Raw genomic sequence first — 24,560 nt, 5'->3', positions numbered from 1 at the left:
TATGTTGGCAGACGGGTCTCGGAGCAGTGGAGGAAGGGGGGCTCAGAGCAGGGGGGACGTGTTGGGTGGGGGGCAAAGAGCAGTGTGGAGAGAGGGGGCTTGGAGCAGCGGTAGGGGAGTCTGAGCGGCAAGGGGGTGTTGGACCAACGTAGGGCAAACTGGGGCTGAAAGGAAGGGGCCAAGCTGTGCAATGGGAGATGATGGGGGTTTCAGCTCTGTCCCCGCCCCCCCAGAGCCAGTCAACAGATAGCAGTTATATGTCCCCACCCCTGTCATATCTGAACACCTCAAACCTTCCCTGCGTTTATCCTCACAGCACCCAGGGGAGCTGTGAAGTGTGGAACGGAGACACAGAGATATTAAGGAATGTGCCCAAGGTCACCCATTGTGTCTGCTGCAGAGCAGGGAACTGAACTCAGCTCTCCCAAGTCCCAGGGCGTAACCGCTGGGCCAGTCTTCCTCTCAGCCCTCCCGCCCCCCTTTCCATAAATATCCCCCGACTCCCACTGGCCCCTGCCCGATCAGTCTGAGCTTGCCCCCTCCCCACTGGCAGCTGGACAACAGGGGGAGCCTGGTAAGCCCAGAGGCACCTGGCAGGCTCGGAGTGGAAGGTGAGGATATGGTCTCGGTTTTACAAACGTTTAACGTGCACAAGCCCTAGACCCCGCTTGGCTGCTCACTAGGGACATCATCAGGAATGACTCAGGTATGTGCCGGGCACCCAACTCCTAACACAGAGTCACCATCTTAGGAGTTGGGTGCACGGCTCCCCTTGCTGGCCCAGTCCACGGCCCCCCCACAGCTGCACCAACGCCCCTCAATCCTGCCCCGCAGCACGGAACCTCTCAGGCAGGGGGGTCAGACGGTGCTGAAGCACGCTCTGGGATGCAAGGGTGAAGAGGGGTGTAAGGGAGGAGGCTGGTACACGTGCCACTTACAGCACCCTGCCCTACCTGCACAGCACAAACATGGCGATGAAGCAGGCCACGGGGTTGGCGATGTTGCTGAGCACCACGGAGAGGTGGTAGGCCATGCTCCCATAGGGCAGGCAGGAGTAGCTCTGCACCGAGGGCAGCACACCGTTGGTCAGTGCGTTGGAGACACCCAGCAGCACCAGCAGGTAGATGTTCCGGCCTGTCCAGAAGGAGCTGGTCTGGGCCGGGGGGTGGGCGTCCTTGGTGATCTCTGTGGCGCTGTCCGATGTGGGGGTGCCGTCCTGCAGTGGGAAGGACTCCTCCGTCTCCACACTGCCCTTGGAAGAGCTCTCCTGGTGAGCGGTGGAGCTGCTGGTGCGGCTGCGCTGCAGGATCAGCCCCAGGAAGGAGAGCGTTGAGACAGCGAGCATGGCGGACATCAGCCAGAAGTAGGTGTCCGCCGGGAAGTTCTCCTCCAGGTAGTGGGGCTGGGAGCCGTTGCCGGAGGTGGCGTTGCGGCACTCCAGCTTGCCCACCCCTTGGGCCAGCGCCACCACGCAAGGGAAGAGGGCGCTCAGGCCCTGGCCGACGAAGAAGGTGCGGATGAACTGCTGGGGGAACTGGTACATGAAGGGCAGGAAGGTGACATTGGAAGTGCAGCAGACGAAGGCCAGGAGGAAGGCCAGGAGCAGGAAGGCCAGGCTGTGGGGCTCCCCTGCCACCATTGCCGTCCGGTGCCAGAAGAGAGCCATGAAGAGGGCTGCCACCACGCCCAGCACCTGGATGGCATGGATGACCCAGCGCTCCTTCAGCCGCCCAGGGGCCAGCTTGTGAGCCAGGGTGACAGCGAGGGGGCCCATGTTCCCCAGGGCGATGAGGACTGAGAGGTAGGCAGGGAGATTCCAGCCTGGAGGGGGAGAGATGTAGCACTAGGGACACGCTGCCGACCCGAGCCCTTCGCCCTGCTGCCGTGCAGGGCAGCCGGCTCCTCGGTGCGCTGGGCACCCCAGTGTCCAGTCCAGAGCGATGCCGCCTGTAATCGTGCCCCCTTCTATTGCAGGCCAGCAGAGCCGCCTCGCTCCCCGGAGACCAGCACGTGCCCACCTTCCTCCCCGGCCAGAGAGGGAAGCAGAGGCTGCAAACAGTCTTCAGGGCAGCACCCTAAAGGGGCCAGTGCCTGGGTTTTGCGTCGTCCCGGCTCTGGTTGTGTGGGGGCAGAGAGAGAAGGCAGCGCTCCCAGGGGGCTATGCAGCCTTCTGTGGGATTAGCACAGTGCAGCCTTACCTATGGGGTAAAGGAGCCCATGGGCTGATCTCCCTGCAGATAGTGACCGGGGGGCCGAGGGGGGGGCGCTGCACAGAGGGCCACAGCAGACGCTGGCCCTTCTGCAGCTAACGAAACACTGCTAGCAAAGCAACTCGCACAACTCTGCCACTGCCTCCCCCTCTCCCCCGCCCCATGCTGGGCCTCTGCATGGAGACGCTTCCCTGTGCCATGGTTCTGGGGACCAGTGAGGAGGGGCCGAGAACACAGCGGTTCGCAGGGGAGCCCCAGGCAGGGGGCCAGGCCAGGGCCTGTGTGTGAATTCCATGGAGGGAATCCAGCCGTCCATTCGGGGAGCCTCACGCACACGCTGCCAAGAGCATGGCCCCAGCTCTCCGCTGGCAGCAACGCCAGCCCAGGCAGTGCTTAGCTGGGACACCCATGTGCCTGCAGCAGGTGCAGAGACAGCCTTCAGGTGGGTGGCCCTGGCACAATGGGGAGACAGAGACCAGGCCTTCAGCATCTTCAATAACCCCACAGGGGAAGCACGCAAGCCTGCCCCCCCATCCCCATCCCCCCGCCTGTGCAGACCGGGGGACTGGCCTGACAGTCTCCTGCAGCTAGGGCCTCTCCAGCCCCAGGGCTCCCTTGCCGTGGCCCGTGGAGCACTTGTGGGTGGCGTGCACAGGGCTGGCTGCTCACAAGGGGCTGGCTCCAAGCAATGCAGGCTCTGTGGGACAGAGGCAGGCCTGGAGGGAGGCATGCTGGAGCAGCAGGAGGCCTCCACCAGGGAGGGGGAGAAACAGCTGCCCCCAGGAGGTGGAGGCGCCACATCAGAAGGGAGCAGGGGAAGTGGAGAAGAGGGCCCCCCAGGAGGCTGGGTAGCATGTGTGTGGGGGGACCAAACGTGGGCATGATGTGGGGGGCAGGTGGCTGGCAGGTGTGTGCAGGGCGGCAAAGAAGGGGAGTTAAACGAAGAACAAAAGGAGCCTGCAAGCAACTCCCTAGGCACTGGGCACATCAGCCAGGAAATCCCTCAGCTCCTCCTCCACTGTCTCTGCCACACGCGCGCAGGGGGAGGTGGGGGGAGGAGGAGTGGGCTGCCAGACTCGTCAAGGTGTGGCCCACCCCATGGGAGCGTTTGGAACCCCCAGGCCAGATGATCGTCATGGCTGGCTCCTCCTAGCCAATCGGGCTATGGAAGAGGCGAGTGGGGCCCTCTCTGCCTGGGGGATCGGATCCTGCTGTCGGGGCAGCAAGTTCCCTCTCAGACCAGGCAAACAGCTGCCTCCCTGCGCTCATGGTGTTGCTGTCGCAGGGCCGTCCGTGTGGCCAGTGCAGATCACTGCTGCACTATGGGCTTCCCAGCAGAATCCCTCATCAGCATGAGCAGAGCGTCACTCGTTTGGGGGGCAGACGAGGGTGGAACTGGAACAGCCCTAATACTAACTTACTGGGTCGGAGCCTCCCAGCCCTTGGCCCAGGAGAAGAGTATTGGAAATAGCTGCCTACTGCTCTTTATCCTGCTAACGAGCCAGCCCCATCACGCCGGAAACACCCAGTCTGCCCTTCCCCAGCACAGCATGCACTAGCCTCCACCCCCGAGCGACAGGCTAAGGGCTGTTCTCCTCCAGGAAGTGTGGGTGGAGGGCAGAAGGCCAAGGCCAGGCAGCAAGCCTGGGTCAGAGCCGGGCAGCACTGCTGGCTCCCAGCACCAGATCCACACTGCCAGAGACCAGGATAACCCAACCATCTCCCCAGGCAGGGCTTCCCTCAGGGAGAAGTTCTGCTGGACACCCAGGGACTCCATAGCTCTTCTTCACTAGGCCGGCTGAGCCCTGCCGTCACGTCCCCCCAGCAGTGCGGGGCAGCAGCTAGGGAGCAGGACAAAGCTCCCTTGGGACCTGCGTTCCTGGCTCCAACGGCAACACTCTGCACTCAGGGCCCCGGCTAGGAATCCAGAGCCCAGAGGGCAGCTGCTCGTGTTCACAGCAGTGGTGTCCTTGCTGCCTCCCTCTCCACCAAGGACCCTCCAATGACTCTTCGCCCTGGGCTGGGAAACCCTCTGGAAGCCGGAGGCGTTTGTCCCTTCCTGCCTTTGTTCTCCGCCCGGTCGGCTGTGTTTGTTGCCTGGGGCTCTGAGCTGGCGCTAGCTAAAACAACACGTGCAGCACACTTTCAGGGCAGCACATCTCTGCGCAGCCCGCACCGGACACTGGCCCCTCTGAGTCCAGGAAACCGCTGGCGGCAGGGTTTCCAGCTGCTCTCCTGGTGCCTGGCTCGGGCGGAGTGGCGACTGAACCACAGGCCAGCAGCTGGGTTATTCAGGGTCCGTAGGATCCCCTGTGCTTGGGTGGTCGCAGCCAGGCAGGCTAATGCAGCATTCGGAGGGCTCACACCGCTGGGGAGGGGCTAAGTGAGAACTCCCCATCCCCCAGAACACCGACTTTTCCCCTAGCCGCCAAGCCCCGGACTAGCAGGTTCTCAGCTGTTTCCCTAGTACGGGGATTGTCTGAGCCCCCCCCGGCCCCATTCACAATCCCAGGGATGTTAATGTGTAACGACAGCGATTCCCTATTAAACACTTTCCTCCTCTCCGCTGGCTTCGGGGCGTTGTGGCAGCTAGAAAGGCAAGATGAATGGCACAGCAGAAGGCAAGACACCTGACCACCCACTGCGGCTGCTCCTACGTTCCAGGTGAAGCCTGGGGCATCACCCATGCCGGGGCCGCAGGTGCTGCTTTATCACCTCCCATCAGCTCCTAGCACACCATTACGCCTCACCTTCTGGAAGCCACTTCACCACCACGGGTAGCTCCACCCACAAGGAGTTCACGGAGACCCAGGAGCCCATTCCGAAAAGGGCCACCAGCACGTGGGTGATCATGGCCTGGCCCATCACAGACGCAGCCATTCTCTCAGCCCTGGCAACAGAGAAGAGAACAAGGTCTGGTACAGCTCATCCACTAGTGAATAGCGCCAGTTCTGCAAGGGGTTACCTGATAGACTGGTGGATCCAAAACTGAATCTCTCCCAACAGCCCGAGCTATGCCAGGCAAAGGACAACGCGGAGTCCAGAGCTGCTGGAGCAGGGATCCCCACAGCAAGCCATTGCTGAAAGAGACAACATCCTTTACCAGAGAGCCAACATTTTAGTGTGCTGGGGCTGGAACTGTCCTACCAGGACCTAGCGCGCCGAACTCCAGCGGCCAGGGCTTGAGCAGGGGCAGTGCAGTGGGACAACGTACTGAGCGTGCACGTCCGAATGCTTTCATCTTTATCTCTCTTGTAAGAATTTCTGACTTTAATGCCTTATGCTTGTATTCACTCAAAATCTCCTTCCTTGTAAATAAACAAACTTGTTTCATTCTTTAATTAAAATGAATCCAGCGTTGTGAATTGGTTGGGTAACTTCATTTACAGGAGCAGACGGTTGTATGCCGAGGAGAGGGCTGAACAGTGCAGAACAACCGTTGTGTAGGGGGAGAAAGTGGGGGGAATCCAGGACTGGTAGTGTGCTGGGATCACCCTGAAGGTTGTAACCAAGGCTCCTGGAAGCCAGAGTGTGGCTGGTGTTTGCTGATAGGCTGCTGGGATCAGAGCTGCTGGCCTAGGGCTGTGGCTACACACACACACTCGGGGTGTGACCTGCATGCCGTTTGAGGAGCCCATGTTGGACCTACAGTAGCAAAGCATTGGGAGGCACTCCAGGCTGCAGGGCAAGTGGTGACAGCCCCTCACTGCTCCAGATGCAACCCAGAATGTCCTACCGGCTCCTCATCCTCCCAGCCAGCCTGATGCTGCTTCCTCTAGCCCCTCCAGGGGGTTATTCTCAGGGGGCCATGGGACAAGGTAAGTCACTGAAGTGTTACTGGAGCAAGAGTCCCGTACTGCACCCTTGGGAGGACCTCCTGGCAGTCACCCTGTGACAGCTGGCACAGAGCAGGCATGTCAGAAGTCAGGATGGCAGATCTCTTTGGAATCCTGTGATTAAAAACAGCCCCCTGCTCAACTGCACTGATTCAGAAGTGAGGGAGAGGGAACAACTGGCTGTTCCTATTACAAGGAAAGAGTGGGTAAGTCGAAAATGCAGAGCTGCCCCGGAAATCAACACAGCCCAGCACAGCTCAGGAATTCAGGTTCTGCAAACCTCCCTACTCTTTGCCTCGTCTGGTACACGGTCAAAAGCTGTTGAGGGCACGGAACGTGCTGAGCTCTAGAGTGGAGCGCCAGGTGCTCTCCTGATGCTGGAATGAGCATCTAGCACCTGGACAAACCACGCTGTTTCAGAGTCGTGCACTGCTCCTTCCCCTCAGGCAGCGTGCGCAGTGCCAGTTATGCAACGGGGCCTAGGGGAAGTTGTGCAATGGGCGTTTCTGAGCAGACAGAGAGAAGATTCCAAAAACCACAAGATCCACCCTCTCCCAGTTTAACACAACAGTTACCAACATCAGCCCCGGTTGCAAAGCTATCAGCCGCTTTCAGATCCAGGCCAGCACTGATCTCCCTGCCCTCCTGTGCAGGAAGCCATACGAGTCTGCTCCACAAACCAGGACTTCCTTTAACCTGGGCTAAATGGACCTGCCATTAGTGTCCCTGCATAACTCCAGGGGCACAGATTATGGGAGAAAGAAGAAGGCTGGATGGACCAGTACTCGTTCATCCCACTGCTAAGTTACCCCATCATACCTCTGGCCAGCCTCAGTGCCCTTCTCTGCAGCCTCAGCAGATTCTTCCTTATGGTTGGGAGGCAACCAGACAGCCTGTGAGATGAGACTCCAGCACCACTTGATGTCCCAACACCTCCTGAGCTCCCTCCTGGCAAGTCCTGGAAATGCAGAGCCCATCAGCATGAGACATCATCTCCGCCGGTGCACGCTGCCTTACCCTGGCCATGCTCAATCCCACCTGCCCAGTCCTTTCCTGTGCTCACCCCCACCTGGAGCTGTGCCCCTCACACACCTCATAGAACTGATCAATGAAATTGTTTTTAATTGCTCACTTTATTAATATAACTTCATAAGCAAAGTTTTATGAATGAAACAACATTCATTCATAAAACCGGTTACCCCAATAACTGGCTAATTGAGTTTCACCTTCAATCCAACTGCTGCTTAAATTGCTGAAACTTGCACTGTTTCAACATTGTAACTTCTGCTCACTGTTTGTCATTTATTATACTTGTCTATACTGGAGCTTCTGTTCCCTGTTTGCCATTCCTTACACTTGTCCAAATTGTAACTCAAACTCCATTTTAAAATGCTCACTCTGTTTTGTAAAAGCTTGCCGCAACCTTCATTTTTGCAAAACCCTGCTGTAATCTTATTAGTTTAGTTTAGATGTGTGAATGATGTATGTATGGATGATGGAATCAGCTTCAGCCTATCCCGATGAAATAAAATGTAAACACCAACAGCTGAAGATGCAGACAACAGCCCTGACAAAGCAAGAAGATTCCACCCTAAAAAGAAAAGAACAAAAGTACAATTGAAGAAACATCAAAGCCAGGTCCTAGGCTGAAAGTCATGTCTGCAATTGACAGGTGATCAATCACACCGGACCCAGAGGCAGCTTGACACAGCAAGATCTATAGATTCAAACTAAAGCCTACAAAAAGGATGGGTGAGATGGAAGACTCTGGAGGGTAACATTCTGCTGCTAACATGGAAGGGCATCAGTGCCCAACAGAGACCCAGCTCTTCCTTGTGCCCGGCTTTCCTGGCCAGTTAGCCGCCACAAGCTACAAACCCAAGCTACAAACTCAAGCTACATTCAGGACTGGTAACTATACAGCAGCTGCAGAACATTGGGGGGGGGGGGTGTATACATAGGTATTAGATATTAGTTATTGGTCTTAAATCAAACTGTGTTCTAATAAACGTGACATCTTGTCTCGTCCCCTGAAACTATCCTGTGTAGTTTTGTCAGCATAACAACGTTAGGGTCATTGGTGAATTTCATCAACCCGCAGTCACTCCTTCCTCTAAATCATGCACATGTCCATGGAGCACCCCAGGGCCCAACACATCACTCACTATCAACCTCTATCCAAACAGGCCAGCTGCTGCTCACCACAGCTCCCTGCTTTACCCCACCCAGCCAGCGGCCAACACACCACAAGGCTTCCTCTCCTACCAAGGGTCAATCATTTCCCCAACAGCTTTTTGTGGAGAAGCCTTATCAAAAGTGTTGTGAAATCCCCACCAAGCACCCAATGGGCCCCTCTTATCTGCTAGTTTATTGGCTTCTTCTTAGAACCCCACAGCCAACCGGTCAGAGGTGCATGATTGAGGACTGAGCTGGCTGGATCCTGACAAGTGACCTCCCCCCACCCCTGACTGCACGCCTTATGGCCTGTGTTATTTAGGAGTTATATATGCCAGTGGCTCTCAACCAGGGTATGTGTACCCCAGGGGTACTGAGAGATCTAGCGGGAGGGTACATCAACTCATCTAGAGATTTGCCTAGTTTTACAACAGGCTACGGAAGTCAGGACAAACTCCAATGTCACACCCTGACTTGGTTACATGGCTCTCTGCACTGTACCCTGAGATGCACGTGCTATAGTTACACTCCAGGTGGTGGATTTGATGCCGATAGGGAGAAGGGAGGCCGTGCTCAGTCCTGGCCTGGCTGACACTGCTGGATACGTGTCTGATTTCTGAAGCGAGCAGTTTTGAAGTGAGGTGAAACCACACACAAATCGGAGTCCCGCCTGGGGGGGGGCCAGGCCCGGAAAGGGCCAGAGCTGCTGGTCCACACAACGGCTTAAAAGCCCCTCACAGCAGCTGCTCTGGGGTCTGCTAGCCCCACGCTGCCCCTAGCCCATGCTTGCCTGGGCTCTGGCTATGCTGGAATGGGGGCCCTGGGGGCTTTCCCAGCCCCACCCCCCGGGCAGGAATCACCCCAGGCCGGGCCCCTGGCTCTGCTCCTGCCGGGGAGCTCACCAGCCCCCCCGGAGCCCAGCCCCCCGGGACGAGCCCTGGGCACAGCTACGGGCCATGACCGCCACGGGGCTCTGGGCATGTCCCCCTGGACCCCCGTGTCCCGACCCACTTCCCCCCGTCACGTCCCCCCAGAGCCCACTTCCCCACTCCTCACAGCTCCCCCAGCCCCTCTTCTCACTGCCCCCCGCCCCCCCTTCCCCAGCCCCCTCCTCACCGCCCCAGCCCCCACTTCTCTGCTCCTCATGGCCCCCCCGACCTCACTTCCCCCCAGCCCCCTCCTCACCGCCCCCCAGCCCCCGCCCCCAGCCCCTCTCCTCACCGCCCCCCAACTCCACTTCCCCGCTCCTCACAGCTCCCCCAGCCCCTCTTCTCACTGCCCCCCGCCCCCCCTTCCCCAGCCCCCCTCCTCACCGCCCCAGCCCCCACTTCTCTGCTCCTCATGGCCCCCCCGACCTCACTTCCCCCCAGCCCCCTCCTCACCGCCCCCCAGCCCCCGCCCCCAGCCCCTCAACTCCACTTCCCCGCTCCTCACAGTTCCCCCAGCCCCTCTTCTCACTGCCCCCCACCCCCCCTTCCCCAGCCCCCTCCTCACCGCCCCAGCCCCCACTTCTCTGCTCCTCATGGCCCCCCCGACCTCACTTCCCCCCAGCCCCCTCCTCACCGCCCCCCAGCCCCCACATCCCCGCTCCTCACCGCCCCCCAGCCCCCCTTCCCCAGCCCCCGCCCCTCTCCTCACCGCCCCCCAACTCCACTTCCCCCTCCTCACTGCCCCCCGCCCCCCCTTCCCCAGCCCCCCTCCTCACCGCCCCAGCCCCCACTTCTCTGCTCCTCATGGCCCCCCCGACCTCACTTCCCCCCAGCCCCCTCCTCACCGCCCCCCAGCCCCCGCCCCCCTCCTCACCGCCCCCCAACTCCACTTCCCCCTCCTCACCGCCCCCAGCCCCTCTTCTCACTGCCCCCCGCCCCTCTCCTCACCGCCCCCCTCACTCACTCACGCACACGCGGCTCCAGCCTCCGCCCCGGTTCCCCAAGGGGGTGGCCCCGCCCCGGAAGTGACGGACCCGGGATGGCGCCGCAACATCCGGCCTGGCGGGTCCCTGACTGAGGAGCCGGCGGCGCGCGGGGATCCCGGTCAGCAGCGCGCGGCTCCCCGGCCCCTCCCCACAATCCTCAGCGCCGGACCCCCGGGTCCTCCCCCCCCGGGATCCCCGCTACCGCGTCACTCTGGGGCCTCCCTGCCCCCCGCCCCCGCCCCGAGTCCTCTCCCCCACCGCCCCTCCCCTTCTCGCCCCTCCCCCGCCCCGAGTCCTCTCCCCCACCGCCCCTCCCCTTCTCGCCCCTCCCCCGCCCCGAGTCCTCTCCCCCACCGCCCCTCCCCTTCTCGCCCCTCCCCCGCCCCGAGTCCTCTCCCCCACCGCCCCTCCCCTTCTCGCCCCTCCCCCACCGCCCCGAGTCCTCTCCCCCACCGCCCCTCCCCTTCTCGCCCCACCCCCGCCCCGAGTCCTCTCCCCCACCGCCCCTCCCCTTCTCGCCCCTCCCCCGCCCCGAGTCCTCTCCCCCACCGCCCCTCCCCTTCTCGCCCCACCCCCGCCCCGAGTCCTCTCCCCCACCGCCCCCTCCCCTTCTCGCCCCTCCCCCGCCCCGAGTCCTCTCCCCCACCGCCCCTCCCCTTCTCGCCCCTCCCCCGCCCCGAGTCCTCTCCCCCACCGCCCCTCCCCTTCTCGCCCCTCCCCCACCGCCCCGAGTCCTCTCCCCCACCGCCCCTCCCCTTCTCGCCCCACCCCCGCCCCGAGTCCTCTCCCCCACCGCCCCCTCCCCTTCTCGCCCCTCCCCCGCCCTGAGTCCTCTCCCCCACCGCCCCTCCCCTTCTCGCCCCTCCCCCACCGCCCCGAGTCCTCTCCCCCACCGCCCCTCCCCTTCTCGCCCCTCCCCCACCGCCCCGAGTCCTCTCCCCCACCGCCCCTCCCCTTCTCGCCCCTCCCCCGCCCCGAGTCCTCTCCCCCACCGCCCCTCCCCTTCTCGCCCCTCCCCCACCGCCCCGAGTCCTCTCCCCCACCGCCCCTCCCCGTCTCCGCCCCACCCCCGCCCCGAGTCCTCTCCCCCACCGCCCCTCCCCTTCTCGCCCCTCCCCCGCCCCGAGTCCTCTCCCCCACCGCCCCTCCCCTTCTCGCCCCTCCCCCACCGCCCCGAGTCCTCTCCCCCACCGCCCCTCCCCTTCTCGCCCCACCCCCGCCCCGAGTCCTCTCCCCCACCGCCCCTCCCCTTCTCGCCCCCCCCCCACCGCCCCGAGTCCTCTCCCCCACCGCCCCTCCCCTTCTCGCCCCACCCCCGCCCCGAGTCCTCTCCCCCACCGCCCCTCCCCTTCTCGCCCCTCCCCCGCCCCGAGTCCTCTCCCCCCCCGCCCCTCCCCTTCTCGCCCCACCCCCGCCCCGAGTCCTCTCCCCCACCGCCCCCTCCCCTTCTCGCCCCTCCCCCGCCCCGAGTCCTCTCCCCCACCGCCCCTCCCCTTCTCGCCCCTCCCCCACCGCCCCGAGTCCTCTCCCCCACCGCCCCTCCCCTTCTCGCCCCACCCCCGCCCCGAGTCCTCTCCCCCACCGCCCCCCTCCCCTTCTCGCCCCTCCCCCGCCCCGAGTCCTCTCCCCCACCGCCCCTCCCCTTCTCGCCCCTCCCCCACCGCCCCGAGTCCTCTCCCCCACCGCCCCTCCCCTTCTCGCCCCTCCCCCACCGCCCCGAGTCCTCTCCCCCACCGCCCCCTCCCCTTCTCGCCCCTCCCCCGCCCCGAGTCCTCTCCCCCACCGCCCCCTCCCCTTCTCGCCCCTCCCCCGCCCCGAGTCCTCTCCCCCACCGCCCCCTCCCCTTCTCGCCCCTCCCCGCCCCGAGTCCTCCATGGGAGCTTTGCAGATTCAGGCCTTGTGTCTTCACCTCCCCTTCTGCCCTTCCCGCTGGGCCGGACCCAGCAGCGTGAGGCTCCCAGCAGGGCTTCGTGCAGGAGGATCCCAGCCCCCCCCAGTGCTGGCCTGAAGCAGTGCCATTCTCTGGCTAGACAGGGCAGGGATAGCCCCCCACTGTCTCTGGCTGGCAAGCCGCCCCCCCTCCGCCACCAGTCAATTCACCCACCGCATAGACATAAACACAGATTTGCCCCCCAGTGCTATGCCGGTTACTGGAGTGTCACCCAGCTCCTGCAGCATGCCAGCCGCGAGTGACCCAGCAAGTCACTCCCATGGCCGATCAGAAATGGGGCACAGGGCTAGGGGTGACCCCAGGGTGAGAAGCTCTGAAGATAGGCAGATGTCTCCAGGGGCGCTGAAGGGAGTTCATTAGGCACTGTGTGGAGGAAGCGGGAAGTTGGGGCCATGCATGTAAAGTTGGGCAGCAGGGAGATGACTGATTGGAACAGTAATACTTTATTTCCCCCGTCGATCTGTCCATGCTCTGGGTAGGTCATCCCCTTTGTGTTGGGTTAGAGTCTTTCTAGAAGATACGCTCTAGTTCAGGCTGGATCCAGACTCTCACTGGTAGGGTTCTCTGGCCTGTGCTATGCAGGAGTTCAGACTAGATGGTCAGAATGGTCCCTTCTGGCCGTAAAATCCATTAATGGTCATTCCCCATTTACAGCTGGGGAAACCGGGTTGCAGAGAGGTGATGTGGGTCACCTGGGGTCGAACATCACCATCAGAGCCGGGAACAGAACACACATCCCGTCATTTCGAGCGCCACGCCCTGTCCACCAGTGAACACTCGGAGGCTGGAACCGATGAGTGAGATTCAGCTTTTGTCTTTGGCCTGTGTTGGTTTTCACTTAGATCCCGGGGTGCCTCGGTAGGAACATGCGGCAAGTACCCAAACGCTCCTAGCAGTGATTGTCACCTGTCTTTTTTGCCGGAAAAGTGCTGCCAGATTGTCCCTGCCAGTAAACCCAGCCTATACGAGCTACTATGGAAGAGCCCAGGACAGCAGAGAACTTGAGAGAGGTTGGGGCTTCTTCAGAACCGTCCGGCACGGGGCAGAATGCTTCCAAGAAGCGGGGCACTAAGGGAAGTGGGAGACCAGGACCAGGGGATGCCAGCAAGGCCTCTAAAAAGAAGAAGGCGTTCAAGGCCCCCAGGAGAGTGGCCCCGGACTACTTTGTTCATGAGACGGACAATGATATGCTGCTGATCATTTCCAACATAGGCAACGGGCAAGACCGCCCTCCCAGAAAAGTGGCAAAGAGAAAGCGCCAAGCGCCAGCAAAGAAGCAGCAGCTGCAGCGTGTCCAAAGGACCAGCGTGGCAGGAGTGAGAAAGAGAGAGAAAGGAGGGGCTCCAGCTGCAAAGGAGCCTGTGCTTGGGGGCCAGGCTGAGGAAAGCGGGGCAGCTGCTGGGGCCTCCTGGGGAGAGCACCTCCCAGTGGAAATCCTGGTGCGGATCTTCCAGTCTTTGGTGGCCTCTGAGGGGGCTGTGCCCTTGCTCTGCCGGTATGTGGAGGTACTGGGAAGTGGGTTAGTGGGGACCATGCGGTCAGCACAGCACAGTCACTCAGTGCTTACTGGAACAAGCTTGCGGGCTTTCTTCTCTGTTTGGGTTGGCATTCCATCCTTGCTTCCTGCTTTGCTGGGGTCAGAGGGAATGGGGGGACCGGGATGATGAGAGGAAGGATGGTCCAGTGGTTAGGGCACTAGCTTGGGACTTTGGTTCCATTCACATGATCACAATGGTCCCTTCCGGCCTTGGAATCTATGAATTCCTTGCTGTGCCACAGACTTTCTGTGTGACCTCGGGCAAGTCACTTACGGCCAGCTTTGTAAAGATCTTGAAATCAATGGGAGTTAGGTACTAGATGCCTTTGAAAATCCCACTAGGCACCTAAATACCTTTAAAAATCTGGCCCTTCGTCTCTCTGTCTAAGTTCCCTTTCTCTCCAGAGGGGACAGTAGCTGAGCCCTGCCTCCCAGGGCTGTTTCTGAGGATAAATTGCTAAATCCATTGAAGAGTGTGCAATGCTCAGATCCTCTGGTGGTGGGGGCTGTACAGTATATTCATTTAGATCGAATAAAGGGGCCCAAAGACTCAAAGGTGTTAACAAGACGCTGTACCTGTACAGCATTAAATTGTGTTGAATGAGGTTCGGGGTTTGGTACACAGAGACCTCAGCCTGCATAGGGCCATGGCAAACACCGCATTAAACGTCCTTTTCACCCTTATTAAAGACACAGAAAGGGAGGGGGATAAAAAGTGAAAGCATTTGAAATGTCAGATCTTAATCATTTTAACAGCATCCCTTGTTCCCTTTCCCTTTAGCTGGAGCAAGTTTTTAGAAACAACCCCCCGTTAGACACTCAGCTGGTGTTAAAAATGGTGTTAAAAAACTGTCCTGGGGGGAAGAGAGACGACATTAGTAGAGATGGGCTGGAGCTGGCATTGCTTCTGATGTTAAAGTCCAATCCCATTCCCTAAAAGACAAAACAAGACAAATACACACAAGAGGGAAGGGAAAAAGAGCAGCAAAGATGCCACTCAGAATTGCATGGCTGCATTGGCCCTGCATGCTGCCTTGGCCCATTGTAATGAATTCCCAGTAGAGCCGATCTTCAAGACTGACCAGGAGCTGGGCAGATGAGTACAAAGGGGGCACTTTGCAGACCCACAGCCTTATGCCCAGAGTGGTGGGATTCACATACCAGAGTAGTCCAGGCACCCTGGCATCGTGTGTCATATCACCAGCGTGGCTTTGAACTCGTTTTGTAAAGCACTAGTCCAGGAAGAGAAGACAGGCGGCCATGAGGGCTCTTCTCCCAGAGCTTAGAAACCCCTCAGGTATTTCTGAAGCTGGTTTCACCATGTTGTTTTATCAGCATGCAGCATATCAGCAGTGGTCTCCTCTCCACCTTCCTGGGTCCCACCTGATAGGGTAGTGAGGTAGCTCAAGGCCTCAGGGGGTTGGCCTGCAGCCCCTGCATTATGGGCCTCCAGTATCCCCAGGGGAATCTTACATTAACATTCTGCACAGGTGCCCTGTGCCCCCAGCCTCTGGGCACTTGAACCAATCTAAATGGGCTTGGAAGGATTAAATTTGTATTGGTAGATAGTGGTAACCGTTGATTTCAGCATGCACACCCACACCCGCACACCAAGAAAAAGGTGTTCCCAGCGCTAATAATCAACGTGTACAGACGGGCAAAGTAAGAGAAATGCGGCTTGTGTGTAAAGCGTGTTGTAATACTGGCGCTGAGGGAGCTGGAGCAGAGGTGCACTTAGGTAGCTTTAACTTTTGAATCTCAACTGTTACTTTTGTTAAATAATTATTGTCTGTGCTCAACCCCCGCCCCCCATAATGTAACATGACCATGAAAACATAAATTGGTAAAAGTCTTTAAAAGAGGCTTAAAAATAAACAGAATCAGAGAACGGTAGGACCTCGAGAGGTCAGAGAGTCCCGTCCTCTGCACTCCTGGCAGGACTAAGTATTAACTAGACCATTGATATTATGTTTGAGAATTGAAAAGAATAAAAAGTGAATTCTGCCAAGCCGAAATATAAACCTCCCAGAGCAGGGCCTGGCTGATAAGTCCAGGGTGTCGCTGCGGGCAAACCAACCCCCAACCCTGTCATCTCAGTCCCCAAAACCCCACTGTAAACCAGCGGACTGAAAAGGACAACTGGGACCAAAGTCAGTCCTGGGGCAAGCGCTTGCAGCTTCCTGCTGAAGTCACCAAGTGTTGCTGCCACCTACTCCATGGCTGAATTTGACCCAGTAGCTTGATTCTGGCGTTAAGGGACATCACCAGTGCGCGCTGGCACTCAACAAGGAGGAGGATGGACTGGAGTCTACTCCTCAGTGGAGATGGCCAGTGGTACCTATTGGTCATTCTCAGGCACCTCAGTGGCATGGACAGCTGGCCCTATAATGTGCAAGGTTTGAAAGCCCAAGAGCAAGGCCTTGAAAAGGGCCTGGTGGATAATGGGTGGCCAGTGACACTCACGGAGTGTGTGCATCACCAACTCTCCTTGGGCAGAGGCCCTGGAGCCCGCATGTGGCCTGTTCTGCCACCACTCCAGCCTGAGGGGCATTTCCCGGGGGGCTCCCAGCGATGTTCATTGCTGTATTGGGACACGGATTCAGGCAGAAGGGCTGGGGAAAGGGGTCTGACCCACTTGAAAAGCTCTGCCTGACCATTAGCTGGGCTCTCACCCGCTGTTCTGAGATGGCTTTAGTCCCACCTCCGCTACTTGTCTAACCTGGCATTTGCCGTTGCAGTGACAGGTGTCTCCATCCCCAGGGTGGCCCGTGTGTGCCGGCTGTGGTACGGGGCGGCTTCTAATCCCATGCTGTGGCAGAAGGTGTCAATTGGCTTCTGCTGGGTGGAGCCTGGCAAAAAGCAGCCTCCCCAGACCGAGAAAAGAATCCTCAGCACAATGGAGTGGCTGGTCCTGAACAGGTGGGTGCTGCGTTATAGATGGGGGGTGTCCTATCCCCTGTGCATGACACATGCTTTGGCCCTCTCCTGCTGTGTCACCCCCACGTTTCTTCCCACTCAGCTCTCCGTAGGGGCTGTACATTGTGCTGCCTCTACCCCTGCTCCTCTCCCCTCCTCCCTTTATACTGTCCTCTCCGAGGACAGCTGGATGCATGCTGGCTCGGCAGCCAGATTAACTCTGTTTCCTCTATGCAGGTTTTTACTTCTCCGGGACTTTGCTCTTTGCCACTGGAAGAGCCACGTGCCTGTTGTCCTGAAGGTGAGAAGGCAGGGGTCAGTTTGGCATGATATCATGCCATCCTTTGGTGGCTGCTCCCCACAGACAATGCCCTTCTGCCCTGCGGGTAGCCTACCTTTTACAGGGTCTGCTCGTGGGATGGCAGGGCTGGCTGGCTCACCACCCTCTCTTGTTACAGGCCCTTGCGGAGTCCTGCCCCCTTCTCATATCCCTCAAGCTGTCCCACTGCAGTGGAGTGACCACCGAGTCCCTGAGTGCACTGGCTGAACGCTGCCCCCGGCTGGAAAGCTTAAACCTGCAGAATTCCCAGGTAGGGGCGTGTGGGGCTCTGCTGAGCCAAGGGGAACAGGGTCAGTTTTGGCCAGGGATCCCCTGAGGCCCTCCCAGAAATACAACGGTGCCGTCCCGCGGGGCGATGCTGCAGCCATGTCACTATTGCTACCTGCTGTGGGTGTGAGACTAGGAAATGTGTCGTGAGGCCCATCCTGCACAGCCCCCTGTTACCTGGAGTTCTTTCAACCCAAAGCTCTTGGTAACTTTTATTCTGTGTGAGGTGGTGTCAGGGAATAAATCAGGGGAGACACGGCCATCCGACCAATAGATGGCTGGCACAAACAGGACAACACGAGTGCTTTCACTTACAGTTAAACTTTACTTAGTCTCAAGCACTTACACACGTCCACAAAAGGTTAGTAAAACACCCTAACTCTTATAATTACCAAAGCTGAGTGTGGCTCTCAAGTGACACAGCTGCAGGCTTCCGGTGGCCAAATCTTCCGTCTGCCGGTGGAGACTGCAAGATGTATACAGAGGGAGAGTCCAAAAAGAGTCCCAACTACCTCAAACTTTTCCCCCTTATTTATACATTAGACATGTCCCCTTAAGAAAACTTTTACAGGCAAAAAGAAAAGGAGTACTTGTGGCACCTTAGAGACTAACAAATTTAATTGAGCATAAGCTTTCGAAAACTTATGCTCAAAATAAATTTGTTAGTCTCTAAGGTGCCACAAGTACTCCTTTTCTTTTCGCGGATACAGACTAATTCCACTGCTACTCTGAAACTTGTTACAAGCAGTTTCAGTGATCCAGCAAAAGGTTCCTTCTGATTATTGATTAACCAGGTGTGGGGTTTTCCAGAGTTTGCAGCCTTGAGGCCCCCAGTAGACATTACTGGGGCACATCCTGCTCTTCTAAAATGCATGTATCAGCCACTTCAACACAATTCTTAACAGGAAGGACGCGGGGTCAAGTTGCCCTCTCTGTGGCATCCAAAGACATCCCCCTCCCCTCCTGCCTTGGTTAAGCTAAGCCTGCTGACTTGGCCAATTTACAGTCTGCTAACTTGGCTGCTTTTAGCAATAAGCCATAGTGGTTTCAGGCACTTTACTGGTTTGCCAAAGTCTCCCCATACACTCCCTGGGGAGCTCTGTGTGCCCTGCCAGAGAGGAGCCATCTGCCAGCCCTCTGGTCCCCTAGGAACGGGAGAACACTGAGCTACAGCCAGTCAAACCCACTGCGCCTGCTCCGAGACTGTCAATTCCATTGCATGGGACAGCGCCCAGCCCCCTCCCAAACATCGCCTGACAAGCCCCTTACCCTGGCCCAGACGGGGGCGTCCTAATCTGCTGTAGCCCGCAGCTGTGTAGAGCAGTGGATCTTTTCCTGTGGCTAATTAGCCAGCCCCTCCTCCAATGGCTTTGAGCGTGGTGCAGGATGTCTGGCTGCCAAGTGCTGGGTAGTAACCCCTCCCTGGGTGGCCTCCTCTGGTTTGTTCCCAGGTTGACTCCTCGGCTGTGGTGAGCTTTCTGGAGGCCGCTGGCTCTCGGATCCGGCAGCTCTGGCTGACGTACAGCAGCCGGACGAATGCCATTGTCGCCACGCTCTCGGTAAGCCTGGCAAAGACCGCCGGGGGAGGGGGAGTTGGAGTTGTGGAGGGGCTGGCCTTGCCCGAGCATTCCCTGTCAGAGCTGGATTGCACCCTACGTATGTGGGATGGGACAGTTTCTCAGCCTGCTTCGACAGAGGCTTATGAGATCCGTGAAGCTGCTTCTGCTGAGACTGGAACAACAAGAGGCAGGGGTTGAATTGGGAGTGGTGCTTTCCCAGGCTCTGCCCATAAGCCGGGCCCTCCCCATTCATGACTCTGAAATGAGATGCCATGGAGTCAGTTTCAGATTTCCATTGTAATCATTCCTCTTTCTGGCAGCTCTGATCAGCTGTAAAATGGTTAGCGTCTCACATTGTATCATTAGGTTTCAGGGTTAACGTGCCATTGCGATGAACGGGGCCGATCATACCTCTCAGGGCTGTTGCTGCAGGCTATCTGCGGATGTCACTGCATCCATTACGCGTGGGTCATATAGGGAAGGTTCAGCAAGGCGGGTGGGCATGGAGACTGACAGAGCAGCAGGGAGCGCCTCATTCTCTGAACCTGTCGCCCCCTCTGCAGAGTGGTTGCTGCCTTGGGCTGCGGCTCCTGGAGGTGAACACGGAGATCAAGCAGAGCAGCCAGCACCTTCAACTCTCAATAGAACAGCTGCAGGTGGCCTGCCAGCAGCTGCAGGTACCCGTGAGCTCTCCTTCCTTCCTCTCACGCTCCTCCTCTGATCTTCCTCCCTCTGCTTCCCCCACCCTGGTAACCTTTTGCCGCCCTGCGGCTCCAATGCTAATTTATTCCTTCCCCCGCTGGGCAGTTCCGGGCATTGCTATGCTTGCTTTCCTCGGACACATGGCAGTTCTGGTTTAACAGGCTTGCTGGAAGTTCAGGTAGGTTCATTCTCCTGACCCTTCCCTGTTCAGTCTGCATCCCCACTGCATTGGCAGCTTGTGTGGCCACCCATGGCTCCAAATGGCGCTCGGTTCAATGCAGTGCGCTTGCCCCAGTGTGCCCCTGCAGCCAGGAGAAGTCTCCTGACGCCTGAGGGTGTCCCCTGCCGCTGGGTGCTTTCTCTCCCTGGAGAGGGTGGGCAATCCCCGGAGGAGGGGCTCGCAGGCATTCACAGCCAGGCAGCTGATTTTCAGCAGGTGACGCCTGTATGTCCTGGTATTGCTTTATGGCCGTGCATTGCCTTGCCTTCTCCCACACTGCCCCCTTCTGATCTCCCAAACCCAAGGTACCAGGCACCCCTTCAGATCTGCTTCTTCCCTAGACCCTTGCCCGTGTCTGGAGCTCTGCCCACCCCAGCAGTGTGTGCCAGTGAGGTAATGTCTGTAGCTCACCCCTTCTCCAGTTTCCCTGGGCATCTCAACAGATGCAGCTCCGATGATTGTCGTGTACGCTGCAAGGCATGGCTGGTTTTATTGGTGCTGTGCTCAGCGCTGCCATGGCCAATGTGATCAGGAGGGAGTTCTCCTGATGTTGTTGCTTGGCAAGGCTCTGGTTAATGCTGCTGGGGCTCACCGGTTAGATCCGGGGCACCCCAAGCTTTGTGATACTGAGAGCTGCATCAGCACCTTGCCTGGCTCCTGCGGGCCTGGCTCCTATCCCCAAACGCTGGGGCCTTGCACCTGCCTCCCAGTGCACATCCAGGGCCTGGTTCGTTTCTGGAAGGCCCTGAGCAGCCTGGCTGTCTCAGGGGTTGCCTCTCCCACTGTGCCCATTGCGATTGGGAAGATCTTGCCATCTGCCCCCTTCTGGGACAGGACTTCAGGGTGTCCTGAGGGGAACCCCTTCCTGCCCACCGCTAGAGCCTGTCCAAGCCAGTTCTAGGACACTGTGCAGGATCGGTTTGTTCCCTCTGTCTTCGGATTAGTGCCCAGAGCAGGGTGCCTGTCACCCCATGGGAGGCAGGCAGGGAGGGGAGGAGGTAGGGTTGATCTGCACTGGCTGTTTTAATCCTCCTGTCCCCATGATGGGAATGTGTACATGCATGGAATAGAGACAGCCATAGTCCATGGGTATTACTGTTCCAAGCATGCAGTGCAGTTGGCTGCATTGCATGCTGGGATTTGTAGTTTCCGTGGGCTGCACTGTAGCGCATCAGGAGTTGCATCTGCCCAATGTTTGCTGCCTACTCTTTAAGGCAGCCCTGCATGGAGCAGGCCAGGGGTTGCTCCTGCTGGTAGCTATTGTTGTCAGTCGACCTGGCTGACTGGGAGGTTGTTGTCTCGGGGCTGGTGGGTCATTCCTGCCCCCATCTGTTTCCCTTCCAGGTGCTGCGTCTGCTCAATGTGATCTGGTCCCTGAAGCCGAGCCCTCGGTCCGCCCCCACCTCCCTGGGCTTCCCTCAGCTGGAGGAGCTGTGCCTCGCCACTACTTCTTATTCCTTCGTCAGTGACAGCGTCCTGCAGAAGATCCTGCAGGCCTCCACCAAGCTGCGGGTGCTGGACCTGCGGGGCTGCTTCCGCGTGACACCCAAGGGGCTGCAGGCGCTGCCGTGTCCCGGTGAGCCTTGGAGTCCCCATCTCTGGGGGGGGGCATCTTATGTGGAGGACGGGTGCACCTGGTGCAGCTAGGCTGACAGTCTTTCTGCCCTCCTGGTGAGGCTCTGAGCCTAATGCGTAGCACTGTGCAGATGTCGAAGAGCTTTGGTTCTGTGGCTGGTCCTTGGCCAGCCCCTCTGTGCAGCACTCGGGTGAGGAAGCACTGCTGTCCACCTGCCTTGTCTAGGTCTAGAGGGCCCTTGGGCTCTGTGGAATAGTAGTTGCTGTCCACCCCAGAAGTGGCTGCATTTCAGCAGGGCTTTGGAATAGGTGAGCCTTCAGAAGGACAGCCTTTCCAGAGGTGTAGGGTCCTGCTTTGCACAGCATCCTTCCTGCAAGCTGTGTCCCGAGAGCTTTGCAGGCTCAGTGCATGATACCGTCGGAAAGGACAGCAGCAGAGTGAGGGGGCTGAGAGCGGAGATGAGTTGCAGAGCTGCTGAGACACAGGGGAGGCACTGAAGGCTCTTCTAGAGAGCAGCAGCTGAAGAGGAGAAGGCTCTCGTCCCAGCGGCCGTGAGTTCGGGTGGAGGCACAGAGGAGGCCAGGGTTAGAAGGGAGGGAGGAGCTGGGGAGCAAGGAGGAGAGAGAAAAGGTCTCTGAGTTTGGCTTGAGCAAAGTCCATCGAGGGATTTCTGAATAATGTCATGGAGGCGTAGAGACAGAGGTGGATTAGAGGCACTGGTGATTGCTAGCTAGCTGATACTCCATGTGTGTAGAGAACTGTGGGTCTGTAGTGCTCGCAGCACTCTGCAAATGGGAAGTGGTGTCAGTGTCATTAGCACTCTTTCGCAGGTGGGGAAACTGAGGCACAGAATGGGGGCTATAACCCAGGAGTCCCAACTCCCTGCCCTATGCCCTGAGCACAGCTGACACCATTGTAAATGTGGCGGGGTGCCTGGTGCTGTGAAAATGTGAGAGGATATAGTTATTCTAAAGCAACCCCCCCCCATCTTATAAGAACGGCCATACTGGGTCAGACCAATGGTGCATCTAGCCCTGTAGCCTGTCTTCCGACAGTAGCCAATGCCAGGTGCCCCAGAGGGAATGAACAGAACAAGGCAATTATCAAGTGATCCATCCCCCATGATCTATTCCTAGCTTCTGGCAGTCAGAGGCTAGCAACACCCAGATCATGGGGCTGCATCCCTGACCAGCTTGGCTAATAGCCATTAATGGTCCTATCCTCCAGGACCTTATCTAGCTCTTTATTGAATCCAGATACACTTTTGGCCTTCACAACATCCCCTGGCAAAGAGTTCCGCAGACTGACTGTGCGTTGTGTGAAGAAATACTGCCTTCTGTTTGTTTTAAACCTGCTGCCTGTTAATGTCATTGGGTGACCCTGGTTCTGGTTATGTGAAGGGGTAAATAACACGTCCCTGTTCCCCGTCTCCACCCCAGTCAAGATTTTACAGCCCTCTGTCATCTCCCCCCTTAACCGTCTCCTTTCCACACTGAACAGTCCCAGGGTTTTTAATCTCCCCTCAGACGGAAGCCGTTCCAGATCCGTATCATTTCCATTGCCCTTCTCTGAACCTTTCCCCTTTCTAATGTATCTTTTTTGGGTGGGGCAACCAGAACTACACGCCATATTCAAGGGGTGGGTGAACCAAGGATTTATATAGAGGCATTATATTTACTGTCGTATTATCTGTCCCTTTCCTAATGGTTCCTAACATTGTTACCTTGTTTGGCTGCTGCTGCACGTTGAGTGGATGTTTTCAGAGACCTAGCCACGCTGACTCAAGATCTTTCTTGAGTGGGCACAACTGATTTAGACCCCATCATTTTTATATGTACAGTTGGGATGATGTTTTCCAATGTACATTACTTTGCATTTATCAGCATTGAAATTCATCTGCCATTGTGTTGCCTAGACACCCAGCGTTGGGAGATCCCTTTGGAGCTCCTCGCAGTCTTCCTGGGACTTAACTCTCTTGAGTAACTTTGCATCTCTCTCTGCATCCCAGATCTAGAGCAGCTGTACCTGGGCCTATACTGCAGCGATAACCACCTGCTCTTGCCATCGGAGGGCAGCCACCTGCTCACCTGGAAGTGGCACCACAGCCTGCAGGAGCTCGATCTGGCAGGGCAGAGCTTCAGCGAGCGTGACCTGGAGCTTGCCATGACCGCCTTCGGGCAGGGCAGTGGCCGGGCAGCCCTGCGATCCCTCAACCTGACCGGGACCAAGGTCACTGTGAGCACTGTCAGGTGAGTGCTGGCAAAGGAGCTGGTAGGGCTGCAGGCAGAGGGAGATCTGCATAGCACACAGCCAGTTGGGAGCCCTCTGCACTTGCAGGCTTGGGGCTCACCTGCCACAGCTGTGTTCCCCCCGGGGAGGAGCTGCAAAGCTGCCCTCTGTCCTCCCTCTTGCCAGGAGAGTTGCTGTGTGTAAGTGACTCTCTGCGTGGCTGGCTCGCAGCTCAGCTGCTGCACCTCCTCTCCACCTGTCAGACACCACCCTGAAAGCCAGCCTCTCCTGCTACGCAGGGCTCTGCACCCCAAGTCCCTTCACTGCCCCGCTCTCCTTCTGCACTGCGGCCCTGCTTGGCTCTTCCCCTGTCCCACTGGGCCGCCTCTTCCTGGCTGGGCCCTTTTGCTCAACTCCCAACTTCTCTTGTGCCACCACTTGTATGTGGGCCAGCCCCTTGCCTCCTTCAGCCTCCCACCATGGCTCTGCTCCGCTCTGGGTCTGCTGCCCCACGGGCTAAACTCTAGGGGGAAGCAGCATGTCGCTGAAGGATGCAATTCAAGGCATTTCTGCTTCCCCCACAGTGCCCTGATCATCAGCTGTCCTGCCCTGAGCTACCTCAACCTGTCTTCCTGCCGCTACCTGCCCCGGGGCATGAAGAAGGTGTATCGGGGCCAGGACGACATCCGCCAGTGCTTGAGCAAGCTGCTGGCCAGCGCTGACTAGCCGGCAGCTGCACAGGATATGTCGTAATGACACCAGCACCTCCCCTCTCCAGAGACCAGCCTGAGGTCCAGACCCTGCTCCTGCACCTGGAGCAACCCCACGCACAGGCTGAGCGCCAGGCATTGCTGTTTCACTGGGACATTCCTGGCAGTGTGGGCAGAGCAGTGGGGCTCCATGCCCACAGGGTGCTGGGCAGCTCACAGCCAGCACCTGGGACCTGGGCACCCACTTGGTGCTGTAGCAGCAAGCAGCCTGTTCCCCTGGGAGGAGCAGTCGTACCTGGTTCCCTGCTTCCCATTTTGATAGCGCCCCCTTTTTGTATGACATTCCTCTTGGATTTTTCAGCGTTTGTACTGTCCAGCGCAGCGCCCAGTGCTACAGAATAAAGGGCTGTTCCTGCA

General features: G+C 58.5%; 2 protein-coding genes across 4 annotated transcripts in view; one reads left to right on the top strand and one right to left on the bottom strand.

The window, feature by feature from the left end:
- SLC52A2 (solute carrier family 52 member 2) overlaps window positions 1-10,247 on the bottom strand; it is a 13,750-nt gene extending 3,503 nt beyond the window's left edge. Inside the window, exons 1-5 of one of the 2 annotated variants that reach the window (XM_038390487.2) lie at window positions 10,115-10,247; window positions 6,866-7,004; window positions 5,176-5,290; window positions 4,961-5,100; window positions 954-1,821 (exon numbers count right to left, since the gene is read on the bottom strand). In XM_038390487.2, coding sequence (XP_038246415.1) covers window positions 954-1,821; window positions 4,961-5,090 — 998 coding nt within the window. In that variant the 5' untranslated portion in view covers window positions 5,091-5,100; window positions 5,176-5,290; window positions 6,866-7,004; window positions 10,115-10,247. Of the gene's footprint in view, window positions 1-953; window positions 1,822-4,960; window positions 5,101-5,175; window positions 5,291-6,865; window positions 7,005-7,443; window positions 7,506-10,114 lie in introns of those variants that run through there. The other variant, XM_038390488.1, reaches the window with a different exon arrangement.
- Window positions 10,124-24,560, top strand: FBXL6 (F-box and leucine rich repeat protein 6). Of its 2 annotated transcripts, XM_038390485.2 has the most exons (11): window positions 10,145-10,254; window positions 12,742-12,884; window positions 13,010-13,582; window positions 16,385-16,543; window positions 16,778-16,841; window positions 16,999-17,130; window positions 18,599-18,706; window positions 19,270-19,383; window positions 20,973-21,204; window positions 23,213-23,453; window positions 24,018-24,560. In XM_038390485.2, the coding sequence occupies exons 3-11, from the start codon at window positions 13,062-13,064 to the stop codon at window positions 24,157-24,159; spliced, it is 1,713 nt and encodes a 570-aa protein (XP_038246413.1). In that variant the 5' UTR covers window positions 10,145-10,254; window positions 12,742-12,884; window positions 13,010-13,061; the 3' UTR covers window positions 24,160-24,560. The 2 variants fall into 2 exon arrangements, with proteins under 2 accessions (XP_038246414.1, XP_038246413.1); XM_038390486.2 differs by lacking the exon at window positions 12,742-12,884 and having other exon boundaries at window positions 10,124-10,254.

The sequence above is a fragment of the Dermochelys coriacea genome, chromosome 2 (assembly GCF_009764565.3).
Source record: "Dermochelys coriacea isolate rDerCor1 chromosome 2, rDerCor1.pri.v4, whole genome shotgun sequence".
Lineage (NCBI taxonomy): Eukaryota > Metazoa > Chordata > Testudines > Dermochelyidae > Dermochelys > Dermochelys coriacea.
This window is presented reverse-complemented; position numbering and strand designations above follow the sequence as displayed.